The following is a 13,591-nucleotide window of genomic DNA, read 5'->3' as shown; positions in this document are numbered from 1 at the left end:
ATTTGGTGATATAATTATGAATATATGACCTCAATTTTATCAAGACCTGTTCATGTAGTTGGAGTCAAATCACGTTTTTCAAATCACGTTCATGTAGTTGGAGTCTTGGGTGCTGAGCAAATGTGGGCTTAAGTGACACTTTGTTTCTTTCCATGAGATTGTAAATTTTCAAATGACCAAGTGTTCTCTTGAGCATTAAAGCTCAAGGAGCATTAAAGCTCAAGGAACAAAAGTGTCGACAGCAGAGCCACTGCAAACGTTTGACAGTTCATTTTTCTTTCTGAGGAAGAAGGAGCACTCAGGGAAGCAGGGAGCAGATTGAGATTTTCAGCCTTTGACTCTGAGTGCTCAGCAGTCCCCACTGTGCGGTCCCACTCCTACCACAGATTCCATGAAAGAGACTGAAGATCGCTCAAACTTTGAGAATGCTATTTATTGGAAGAAAAGAACATGCAAGAGAAATGTACAGGGGATTAGCAGTACTGGCATTCGAGGAGGATTTGACCATCTGGATAACAGCTTTGCAAATCATTTGGGTAAATGACACCATTTGGAGGGGAGTCTTCCAAACTGAGTCTAAATGCCAGAACCCTTTCGAGAAGGTTTATGCAATTCTGGCTCTTTTCCTCCTTTTGTCAGAAACGCATTAGGTGACCTTGTTCCAGATATAGTTTACCATTTGGGACATGGAAGCAATTATCCTAAGTTTTTTCCTATGAGGTATTATTGGAAGATTAATATCAATGGAGTAAATATTACACAAAAATTTTAAAAAGTATAATTCAGAATGCACAGATAAAACTATCTTAAGAGTATGGAGTAGTCCTTCCTTCTTCCCCTCTTTCTTTAAAAAGGGAAGGAAAAATGTATCCTCATAGCTGGTAGGTACCATGTTGATGCAGCTCAGGGAAAGAGTGGAACTTGTCCTTGCTTGGAAATATAAGTAAAGTTTGTGTGACACTTTCTACTGTGATAGGAAGAATTGGGCCAGTTTATTTTAATGGTGTCTGGAAGGATGGGAGAAAGAGAACCACCTCTCAGTTTTAACTTTTAATTCTTAGATAACATTGAGGCAATGAAGAGAGTTGATTGAATAGATCTATTCATTTTTTTCTTTTAGAAGTACTTCCAGTCAAACATCTGAACTTGTCAAGCCAGAACACCTTATGAACCAAACCAAATCAAACATTCATCTCCTGGCATCTCCAGAAATCCTCGTCCAGCACAGAAAGTAGAGAGTATATCAGTGTTTTTTCTATTGCAGGTTCTTTGGTTACATTATCAGCTGGGTATGCGCTAAGGAAAGACAAATAGATTATTTTGGACAAGAAAAGTATATGTAACAGAGTCCCCTTCTTTGGTTAACACAGTCCCACCAGGGAGGGAGAAGGAAATAAAAGCATCAAGATATGTCAGATGGGGTACTGGTAGGTTAACAAAACCAGAAGCTGGTCCTGAAAGAGCATTTTACTTTGATTTTCTGGTCTCCATGATAACTCAAAGGTGGGTAAGGAGGTGAAGTAAGTAAGGGAACTTCCCCCATCTACACACATACACCTCACTGTTCTGTTCTTAACCTCATACTCGTCAGTTGACCAAAGAACCGGGCATGGTAGGGTGTATTATGGCTTAAATATATGTGCTTCATTGTAAGAATCTTCTTTACTACTTATTACTAAGTCAGAAGACTGACTTAGCTCATCACCTATTTCCTGATCCTTGTTAAAGTGATTTATAAATGGTCTAGGGTCTAATACAATTGAATAAGACAATAGAAATCTATTGTTTAAAAAGACATAACCAGATCACAGATTTAAATGTAAAATTATACATCTTTTAGGAAAAAAATACAGGAGGAAATCTTCGATATTAAGGGCTAGGCAAAGAGCTCTTAGGCTTGACATCAAAATCATGATCCACAAAAGGAAAACTTGGTAAGTTAGAACTCATCAAAATTTAAAAAGACAGTCTTTTAAATAAATAGTTCTGGATACTATCAAGAAACCAGAAAATAGGGAATTCCCTGGTGGTCCAGTGGTTAGGACCCCACGCTTTCACTGCCAAAGGCCCGGGTTCAATCCCTGGTCAGGGAACTAACATTCCACAAGCTGCACAGTGTGGCCAAATAAATAAATAAATAAATAAATAAAATCTGACACAATCCCTGTTTAAATAAAAAAGAAGAAAAAGAAACCAGAAAATAACGAGTGTTGGTGAGGATGTGGAGAAACTGGAACCCTTGTACATCACTGGTGGGAATGTAAAATGGCGCAGCTACCATGGGGGTTCCTCAAAAACTTAAACATAAAATTACCACATGACCACCAAGTACCAGCAATTTAATTCCTAGGTATATACTCAAAAGAACTGAAAGCAGGGACATGAATAGATATTTGTGTATGTCATACATATGTTTATAGCGGCATTATTCACAATAACCAAAAGGTGGAAACAAGCCAAGTGTCCATTTACAGATGAATGGGTAAACAAAATATGGCATATACATACAGTGGTATATTATTCAGCCTTAAAAAGAAATGAAGGGCTTCCCTGGTGGCGCAGTGGTTAAGAATCTGCCTGCCAATGCAGGGGACACAGGTTTGAGCCCTGGCCCGGGAAGATCCCACATGCCGTGGAGCAACTAAGCCCATGCATCACAATTACTGAGCCTGTGCTCTAGAGCCCACGAGCCACAACTACTGAGCCCGTGTGCCACAACTACTGAAGCCCATGTGCCTAGAGCCCGGGCTCCGCAACAAGAGAAGCTACCGCAATGAGAAGCCCGCGCACCACAACAAAGAGTAGCCCACGCTCGCCGCAACTAGAGAAAGCCGTGCACAGCAACAAAGAACCAAAGCAGCCAAAAATAAATAAGTAAAATTAATTAATTTAAAAACAAAAAGAAATGAAGTTCTGGGACTTCCCTTGTGGTCCAGTGATAAAGAATCTGCCTTCCAATGCAGGGGACACGGGTTTGATCCCTGGTTAGGGAACTAAGATCCCACATGCTGCGGGGCAACTAAGCCCGCACACCACAACTACTGAGCTTGCGCACCTCAACTACAGAAGAGAAAACCTGCAGGCCACAACTAGAGAGAAGCCCATGCACTGCAAAGAAAGATCCCGCATGCCTCAACAAATATCCCGCGTGCCGCAGCTAAGACCCAACACAGCCAAAAATAAATTAAATAAATAAAATTTTAAAAAAGGAAAAGAAATGAAGTTCTGATACATGCTACATCATGGTTGAACCTCAAGAACTTTATAATAAATGAAATAAGCCAGACACAGAAAGACAAATACTGTATGATTCCACTTACATGAGGTAGCTAGAGTAGTCAAAATCATAGAAATAGAGAGTAGAATGGTGGATACCAGGGGCTGGGGGAGGAGGGAATAGAGTTATTGTTTAACGGGTATAGAGTTTCAGTTTGAGAAGATGAAAAGGTTCTGGAGATGAATAGTGGTGATGGTTGCACAACAATATGAAGGTACTTAATGCCACTGAATTGTACACTTACGATGGTTAAAATGGTAAAATTTTTACATTATGTATATTTTATCACACATACACAAAAATAATTTTTAAAAAGACCCTGTATAAGAGGATAGAGATGCTACAGACTTGAAGAAAATAAATTGCAAACTACATGTCCAAAAACAGACAAGTATCTAGAATATATGAAGAAATCTCAAACTGTTTTTTTATTCTCAACTGTAAAAAAAAAAAGAAAGAAATCCAAGTTGAAAATGGGTAAAAGACAAGAATAGACATTTCACTGAAGAGAGCATACAGATGGCAAATAAGCACAGGAAAAGATGTTTAATATCACTAGCCACCAGGGAAATGCAAATTAAAACCACAATGAGATATCACTCTATGACTCTCAGAATGGCTAACATAAAAAATTGTGATAGCACCAATTAACACTGATTATTTAATGATAACACCAAATAGTGATATCATCGATAGTGATAATGATGTGAAGAAACCACATCAATCATACATTGCTGGTAGGAAAATAAAATGGTACAGCTGCTCTGGAAACAGTTTGACCAAGTCTTTAAAAACTAAACATGTATTAGCTTTGCGCAGTGGCAGTATTGTAGCCAATGAGGTTTATCCAAGGCGTGCTTATTGCTAACTGAAAACTTTTCCCAGTACCCCACCACCATAACGACTTGAAATATAGTCCGCAATGGCAATTTTTGACAGTCTCTATGGAGATTGAAAGAAAAAAACTAAACATGTATTAGCAAATGACCCAGCAATTGCAATCTTGGGTGTTTATTCCAGAGAAATAAAAACTTATGTTCCGAGACTTCCCTGGTGGCGCAGTGGTTAAGAATCCGCCCGCCAGTGCAGGGGACACGGGTTCGATCCCTGGTCCAGGAAGATCCCACATGCCATGGAGAAATGAGGCCCGTGCGCCACAACTACTGAGCCTGCGCTCTAGAGCCTGCAAGCCACAACTACTGAGCCCATGCACAGCAACTATTGAAGCCCACGCGCCTAGAGCCTGTGCTCCACAACAAGAGAAGCCTCTGCTCGGCACAACTAGAGAAAGCCTGCACGCAGCAGCGGAGACCCAATGCAGCCTAAATAAATAAATAAATATTTTTAAAATAGTAATAATCAATTTAAAAAAACTTATGTTCCCACAAAAACCTGTACACTAATGTTCATAGCTTCTTGATTTGCAATGGCCAAAATCTTGAAACAAACCAGATACCTTGTAAGAGGTAAATCAACACAATTGGTCCATCCATACCATGGAATACTACACAACAATGAAAGCTACCAAACTGTTGATCAACACAAACCTTAGATGGTCTCCAGGGAATTATGATGAGTGAAAAAAAGTCAATCCTAAAGGTTGCATACTATATGATTCCATTTGTATATCATTCTTGAAATGGTAAAATTATAGGAATGGAGAACAGATTAATGGGTGCTAGAGATCATTAAGGAGGGTGCAGGGGAGGGAAGTGGGTGTGGTTATAAAAGGGCAACATTAGGGATCTTTGAGGTGTTGGAACTGTCCTGTACCTTGACTGTAGTGGTGGCCACATGAATCTACAAATGTAGTAAAATTGCATAAACTAAATACACGTGCACACACACACACACACACACAGAAAGGAGAGCATGTAAAGCTGGTGGAATCTGAATAAAGTGAAAGGATTATATCAATGTCAGTATCTTGGTGTTGATATTGTACTGTGGTTATACAAGATGGGAAGACAGAGTGAAGGATGTACAGGATCTCTCTGTTTTCTTTCTTACAACTGCCCATGAATTTGCAGTTTTCTCTAAGGGGAAAAAAAAAAAAAGCATAACCAATGTAAACTTCCAAGGCATCCTTTTAGGTTAAAAAAGGGAAATTTCATCTATCATTAGGCAAGGGATACAGTATGGTTTTCTCATAATTTGTATACAAGGTTTCCCTATGAGAATTAAACTAGTAAAAATAAAACAATTTAGGGCTTCCCTGGTGGCGCAGTGGTTGAGAGTCCGCCTGCCGATGCAGGGGACACGGGTTCGTGCCCCGGTCCGGGAAGATCCCACATGCCGCAGAGCAGCTAGGCCCGTGAGCCATGGCCGCTGAGCCTGCGCGTCCGGAGCCTGTGCTCTGCAACGGGAGAGGCCACAACAGTGAGAGGCCCGTGTACCGCAAAAAAAATAAAAAATAAAATAAAATAAAACAATTTAGGAGAGTAGCCATTAGCCACCTTAGCTGCTTCCAAAACAAAGTAAGAAAAGCAATGCATACTTAATGATAACCAGAGGGTAGAAAATTAAGAAGGTGGGCCTTCAATATATGTGTAAGAAAAAGGTATTAATTAATTTTTTGGAGCATCATCTGAAGAAAGAAACTATTATTAATACTATCAGGAAGGGAGTCTGCCCTGTTCTAGAAAAGCGGGAGCCCAGAGAAGAAAGTGTTAAGCTGTCGTGAGGCCCTGCCCTTGTCCTAACAGGTGTATTGATCTGCTTGGCAGTTAAGAGTTGGCAGGGATGCCACTTACAGAACATGTATTTATGTGTGAGGTACTTTACCTGCCTTGTCATTAATCCTCAGCACAACTCTACAAAATAGAAGTTATCTCCATCATTAAACTAAGGCTTAAGAGATGAAATAACTTGCTAGTGAAATAACTTACTAGATCACACAACTAGTGAGTGGCTATTGTGCTTGATGCCTTGGTCTTAGAATTATCTCATTAACTCTCTTCACTCTAACTTCCTGCTTCAAAATTTTGATTTTCCATATAGACATTCCTAAAAGGGAAGCCCATGTGAATATTTACCTTTTGGCAGTTCTGTTTTCACTGTGTATCAGTTAAGTTGACACTGTGATTTACTCACCAGCCTAGTGTGAAAATGGTTCATAGGCATGAGTTCTTCTGCAGCTGATTATTCTGGGTATACAGGAGCATTCTGTTACTGTAAAAATATAAGATACTGAACTTGGGTTAATTTCCAAGGTACCACCACCCTGTGAGGCTTCAGTCTTTGATGCCCTTCTCCCTCTCTTAGAATTCAGTCTTCGTGCGGCAAGATGGGGAAATGGTGTTGCTGATTTAAGTAAATGGCTCAGGCTTACGGAGTCAGTTACAGGCAAAGAAGAAGTTGAGAACTAGGTCCCCTAACTCTTACTCCAGTGTAACCCTTTTGGCTGTACTCATCTTTTCAGAGCACCCTATTTCAAGGGGCAGATCCAGAAAAATTGGTTTACATGCTCAGTTAACATCCCTATTTTCTGTACTCCCTCTGCATCTTGGCTACTGGTGGAATTATTTTTGTTAGCATTATTGATAGCTTTATTATGAGCTCAATTTTCTGGACATAAATAAATGAATAGACACTGAAAAGTCATATTGTATTTGTTTAAAATGTTCATCGTTTCGACATCGTATAAACTGGGCAGCCATGCACCACTGTCTCAGATAATAGCTTTTATATATTGCATAGACTATTACATATAAAGAGTTATACTCATTAGACCTCAGTATTTCCACTGCCTGGTATAGTACCTGGCACAAGTAGGTTGTCAGTACCTGTGAACTGGATCAGATTGGATTAGACTGAATCAAATTGATTGAAAGTGGCTCTAATGTGTTTCGACTCCTAGATTCTGTAATTTATTTAACACCCCTACCCAAGTAGGTGTTTACACTACAGCATGTCTGTTCAAAGACACATTATTAGGTCAAGTTGTCTGTCCCCGGATCTGAAAGATCTACCTAATCAGGTAGGTCAGTTCTGGGAACTAAGACCTTCCTGAGACCGCGCAGATTACCAGCCTGGAAGGGAAGGCTGTGTTCTCTCTCTGTTCTCAGCACTGGGAAGGGCCAGGGAGTCTCAACACATGATAGCAGATATTGCAGAGGTGCTCAGAAATGTGGCAGCGCTGGTTCAAACCCAGTAAGTGACTTTTTGAAGTTAATTGTAAAACCCCAAATAATGAGCAGTGATATTTCCTTAGAGGTGCCACTTAATCACTTTACCCTTCTCTTTGTTAGGTCACCTGCGGAAGTCACTAGGGCACTTTATTTTCTTGAAACAGGTTTTTTTCCATCTTGAAAGAGTGAGATCAATTTTTGCCTTAGTTATTAATACCTGTTCATTTTATTTCAGGGGTACAGGCATGGATGGGAAGAAATGCAGCATATGGATGTTTTTACCCCTTGTATTTACCTTATTTACTTCAACTGGATTGTGGATAGTGTGAGTATTCTCTTATTTAAGGACTCAGGTGCAATGTAGATAAAAATGTCAAGTGTTGATAGTATGGTTGCCCCTTCGTATCTGCAGACTGCACATCCTTGGAGTCAACCAACTGCAGATCAAAATTATTCAGGAAAAAAAATTCCAGAAAGTTCCAAAAGGCAAAACTTGAATTTGCTGCTCACTGGCAACTATTTACATAGCATTTACATTGTATTTACAACTATTTATATTTTATTAGGTATCATAAATAACTTAGAGATGAAAGTATACAGGAGGATGTGCGTAGGTTACAGTTGACCCTTGAACAACAGGAGTTTGAACTGCGAGGGCCCACTTATATGTGGATTTTTTTCAATAAATACTACAGTACTGTATGGTCCATGGTTGGTTGAGTTCGAGGATATGGACCCTTGGATGTGGAGCTGACTATGGGACTTGATTATCCACAGCATCTGGTGTCCACTGCTGGTCCTGGGACCAATCCCCCACATATACCGAGGGACAACTGTTCATATTCATATGAATGTATTTGTAAATACTTTAAAATAATGTTTACTAATTCAATCATGCTAAATTCCCCATTTCTCTTCCCTTCTTGTTTCACCCAAAGTAGATAATAAGAGCAAGTAACAAATTATGCAAAGCAGGTGGTGAAGAATACTGGTGATGTGGACTCATTATTTGCAAGATTTGCTAATTTGACATTAACATGCTATAAAGATTCCATTCACAGTCCCGTTGATAGTCCAGTTTTTTGGTGTGTGTGACTGGGTCTGGTATGTTTATAAAATGGGTATCATTACATTAGAAGTCTTGCTTGTCACAAAACATTCCCACACTTGCTTATTTCAAGTACTGTTTACTTCTAGAAAATTATTTTAGTTCCTTGCAGTTCATTAAGAAAGGTGGACACGTATTCCTGAGAAATTAGAAGCTGAATCCTAATTTTAGTTGCCCAAAGTTGTATGGTCTTACTTCTTTGCTTCCCGGTTTCCAGATTATAATGATTGCCATTAATTAATTGCCATTAATTTTCTTTTGAAAATTACAGAAATACTATTAATGACATTTATGGTTCAGAGGGCTAGGTGAGCTATAGGTAAAGCATTGTAGTGAAACAACATTGTCCCAGTTAGAAAAAAATGAATATGATTTAATGTGGTTAGTCCAATAAAACTGGGAAACAAATGATTCTTGGGTTTTTTGTTTTGTTTTGTTTTGTTGCGGTACGCGGGCCTCTCACTGCGTGGCCTCTCCCGTTGCGGAGCACAGGCTCCGGACGCGCAGGCTCAGCGGCCATGGCTCACGGGCCCAGCCGCTCCGCGGCATGTGGGATCCTCCCGGACCGGGGCACGAACCCGCATCCCCTGCATCGGCAGGCGGACTCTCAACCACTGCGCCACCAGGGAAGCCCGATTCTTGGGTTTTTTTACATTTCTTTGTTTCATAAATTTTTTTGTTTTTTCTTCATAGATACTTTATAGCTGTGGAGGATGACAAAATTTTCCCATTAAACTCAGCTGAAAGGTAAATTTATCTCTGGGTAATTCTTTGTTCATCAGTAGATTTAACAAAAACTTTGCCACTGATGAAGTTAAGCTATGCACAAGTGACCATGCTTTAACCTGAGCTTCTGGGTTTTCTTTTGTTATCCAGGAAACCTGGTGTGAAGCATGCACCGTATATAAGGTAACTTGATAATTCTCTTCTGATCTGTTGGATCTTAAGAAAGTTTAGGGTGTATTAGTTCTGGCTGCTAAGACGAAGTAGCATAGACTGGATGGCTTATAAACATGAGAAACTTATTTCTCACATCTCTAGAGGCTGGAAGTCCAAGATCAGGGTGCTAGCATGGTCAGGTTCTGATGAGAGCCTTCTTCCAGGTTGCAGACTGCCATCCTCTCATTGTGTCCTCACATGGCAGAAAGAGGGCAAGAGAACTCTTTAGGGTCCCTTTTATAAGGGCACTAATCCCATTCACCAGGGCTCCACCCTCATGATCTAATCACCTCCCAAAGGCCCCACCTCCTAATGCCTTCACATTGGGGGTTAGGATTTCAGCATATGAATTTTTAGGGGACACAGACATTCAGTCGATGGCAGAGAGTTATCAATTTTACTACAGTAATAATAAAACACTTCCTGTTTTTCAAGTATTGCAGGTGATGAACCTCCTGCAAGCTGTGTGTTTAGTCAAGTTATGAACATGGCAGCATTCCTAGGTAAGAAGAGCATAAAGAATGCTTTATGTGCTTTGGTATGTTTCTTTTTTATTTTAAATTCTCCCAAACTCATATCAAAATCATGGTGGACTTAGTTGATAATTCGGTATCATATCATGTCAATATGCTGAAGAGGGCTTTTTGTTTTGAGGGTCTTTTTTTTCTCATGAATCCTTTTACATTCACCTGCTTACCTTACGTTTTCTTTTCCCTTTACCATCTTTAATCATTTCAGCCAATTCTTGACTTTATTTCTTTTGCTGCATGAAATAATATATTTCATGGGCCATAAAATCCTGCATGAGAATGTAATATTGTGCAATATGTTTGCTTTAAAAAGAATGCCTTATTTTTTCTTTCACTGACAAAGATGGAAAAATGCTTAGGCTCTGTGATAAATATTGATGGGTGTAGATATTGTCTTTAAATCTAAAGGTCAGCCTTAACATTAGGGTGATGCTCTCCCCTGTGCCTATACACATATCAAGCTGGCAAATGGAAATGTAGGTTAAAAAAAAAAAGAAAGAAACCTTTTGTACTCATGTCTGGCCCCAATTCCCCACTTTTCCTTTAGGGACCAAGGCCCTCATTTAATATCCTGTCCCCTTTGTACTGTTCCCTGGGGATCGTGGGAACCAGCCATGCTCTCTGTCTTCCTCCAAATTGACCTTATAGCCCATTTCCTCCAGGCCAGGACTCTCGGTGTCTTTCAAAGGGTCAACCAGCTACCACCACTGGCATATTGTTGGGTCGGCCAGTGACAGCTAAATTTTTCAACAGTGGTTTTCTGGAAGTGTTTATTTTGCATAGTAAGACTTTCACTCCAAGTAAGAGAGAATGATGATGTTATTACCAAGGGAGTATTGGCACCTGTCCCCCAGAGAGGTGCCCTGTTATTTCATCTATTTATAAACACCCCACAAAGAAATTTCTATTCACTCTTACATGTTCCTTTTTAATGTTTGCTGTAGGAAAAGGGAAGACCTGTAGAATTCCCTGGAAAATCCAGGGAGACTGTTGGTCCAACATGCAACACAGGCAGAATCTTAGTTGGTTCAGAAGGCTGATAATGTGAGAAACATGGAGAATGTTCCCTGTGAGGCACCAGGGGAAGTGCTAGTGGGTCCGGTTTTGTGTCACTGCCTTTACCCTCAAAGTTGCCAGGAGCTGTAGACTCACTCTTTTTTCCTAGCCTTGACACTACTCTTCTGAAGAGCTCTAATAAACATATTCATGCTAAGGCATAAATGACCTCTAAGGAGATATTTGCATTTAATAGAACACAAAGTCCCAAGGGTGAATCTGGACTTGCAGGATCAGGGACCCTTCCCAGCCCCTCTGCAATCACACCACATAGGCCTGCAGGTTGTTACAGACTCATATGATCATCCCCACGGAGCACAATAATAACAATAATTAATGGCAGTCACTTAATATTCCAGGCACAATGCTGAGTGCTTTGCAAATACTACCTCTTCTAATCATGATACACAGGAGACTGCCTTTATGAGGAAGGAGACTGCCTTTATGAGGAAGCTATCACAGGCTGTCTGTCCTCCACTGGGCTTTAAAGAAACCAGTGAACATGTTGGAAACAATATATTATCCTTTATATTCTTAAGACAAATTGATATGTCCCAATAGTCTTTAGTGTAAAATCTAAAATATGCCAGTTTGCACAGCTCACAAATTTATCCAGTTATAAAGCTGATGATTAACTCATTATAAAAGCATTTCCAAAAACACAGTCATGAAAACAAGTTCCCCTCTTGCAGATGACATTCGTCATCATCTGACTCTCCAGTCCTCCCCTGCTCCACCAAGAAGCAATTAAGTTTTTACTAGCTTTTGCTCTAAGGTATTACAGCATCCAATATTTATACTTTATTATCTTTCATCATTTTTAGTGCCATCTGGTAGACACAGAACTGATTAAGATTAGTGTTCAGTGGGAGTGAACCAACAATTATTTATCTGGGAATGAAAAAGAATCAGTTTACTAATGATTGTTGCTCTAAACTGTGGTTGCTTTTGTCTCCCCAGGCCTATCCCTCTTAGACCTCAGGCTGTTACTTTAGACGACATCACTGACTATAAGAAACAACATAGACCACCTGTAAATCACTGCTTGTTGGCAGCTGTATAGATGATAATTTATAACCTACAAATGAGTTGGTGTAGCAAAGATCTTATATCTTTTTGATGGACTAATCAAAGATCAAATGCTCAGTGATTTCCTTATAGAATTAGTTATGCTTTTTGTCCTGAATCCACACTTCCATTTCTCCTGGGGGGTGGGGTGTAAAGACCTAAGACAAATTTCTTTTTTTTTTTAGGTAAGAAGTGGATTTATTTAGAGAGAAACACACTCCACAGACAGAGTGTGGGCCATCTCAGAAGTCAAAAGGCCCCAGGTTACAGGGTGGTTAGTTTTTATGGGCTGGGTAATTTCTTTTTTTTTTTTAACTTCCTAAATTTTATTTATTTGTTTGTTTGTTTATTTCTTTTTATACAGCAGGTTGTTATTAGCTATCCATTTGATACATATTAATGTATACATGTCAATCCCAATCTCCCAATTCATCCCACCACCACCACCACCCCACTTTCCCCCCTTGGTGTCCATACGTTTGTTCTCTACATCTGTGTCTCTATTTCTGCCTTGCAAACTGGTTCATCTGTACCATTTTTCCAGATTCCACATATATGCGTTAATATACAATATTTGTTTTTCCCTTTCTGACTTACTTCACTCTGTATGACAGTCTCCAGATCTATCCACGTCTCTACAAATGACCCAATTTTGTTGCTTTTTATGGTTGAGTACTATTCCATTGTATACATGTACCACATCTTCTTTATCCATTCATCTGTCGATGGGCATTTAGGTTGCTTACGTGACCTGGCCATTGTAAATAGTGCTGCAATGCACATTGGGGTGCGTGTGTCTTTTTGAATTATGGTTTTCTCAGGGTATATGCCCAGTAGTGGAATTGCTGGGTCATATGGTAATTCTGTCTTTAGTTTTTTAAGGAACCTCCATACTGTTCTCCATAGAGGCTGTATCAATTTACATTCCCACCAACAGTGCAAGAGGGTTCCCTTTTCTGCACACCCTCTCCAGCATTTATTGTTTGTAGATTTTCTGATGATGCCCATTCTAACTGGTGTGAGGTGATACCTCATTGTAGTTTTGATTTGCATTTCTCTAATAATTAATGATGTTGAGCAGCTTTTCACGTGCCACGGCCATCTGTATGTCTTCTTTGGAGACCAAGAAAAATTTCTTAAAAGGAATATTATTTTCTGCTCTGGAGAGGTTGTGAGGATAAACTAATAGCTGAATGATTTTGGTCACCTAATAGCGGCGTCTTTCCCTCCTTCAGCCAAAACATATTGATTGTCATGTTCTACTGCTGTCATAAATAAGAATTATTGATGCATAAACAGTAAAACTAAACAAAATGAAAAAGAATTTGGCCAGACACCAGTCTAGAACTGCAGTGAAGAGCTGCTGTTTTGAGTTTGAACTTTAAAAACCCGATCAGCTTCAAAATAAAAGAATTTAACAAAGGAAATAAGGAATTACTCTAATATTTATATTTTTTAACAGGCAGATAAATTAAATAAGGGA

General features: G+C 39.5%; 1 protein-coding gene and 1 non-coding gene across 8 annotated transcripts in view; both read left to right on the top strand.

Annotated features, from left to right (window-relative positions):
• TMEM150C (transmembrane protein 150C) overlaps window positions 1-13,591 on the top strand; it is a 76,120-nt gene that overhangs the window by 50,764 nt on the left and 11,765 nt on the right. For 6 of the 7 annotated variants that reach the window (XM_060299559.2, XM_060299561.2, XM_060299560.2 and 3 more), the window contains 5 exons: window positions 7,643-7,732; window positions 9,209-9,262; window positions 9,392-9,424; window positions 9,890-9,957; window positions 12,294-12,401. In XM_060299559.2, the coding sequence (XP_060155542.1) occupies window positions 7,653-7,732; window positions 9,209-9,262; window positions 9,392-9,424; window positions 9,890-9,957; window positions 12,294-12,401 (343 nt within the window). In that variant the 5' untranslated portion in view covers window positions 7,643-7,652. The remainder of the gene's footprint in view (window positions 1-7,642; window positions 7,733-9,208; window positions 9,263-9,391; window positions 9,425-9,889; window positions 9,958-12,293; window positions 12,402-13,591) is intronic. The other variant, XM_060299558.2, reaches the window with a different exon arrangement.
• Window positions 4,085-4,228, top strand: LOC115864433 (U4 spliceosomal RNA). The gene has a single exon (XR_004043950.1). It is a non-coding gene; the product is annotated as a U4 spliceosomal RNA (small nuclear RNA).

The sequence above is a fragment of the Globicephala melas genome, chromosome 5, assembly GCF_963455315.2.
Source record: "Globicephala melas chromosome 5, mGloMel1.2, whole genome shotgun sequence".
Lineage (NCBI taxonomy): Eukaryota > Metazoa > Chordata > Mammalia > Artiodactyla > Delphinidae > Globicephala > Globicephala melas.
The sequence above is the reverse complement of the archived record's forward strand: the minus strand, read 5'-3'. Positions and strand labels throughout refer to the sequence as shown.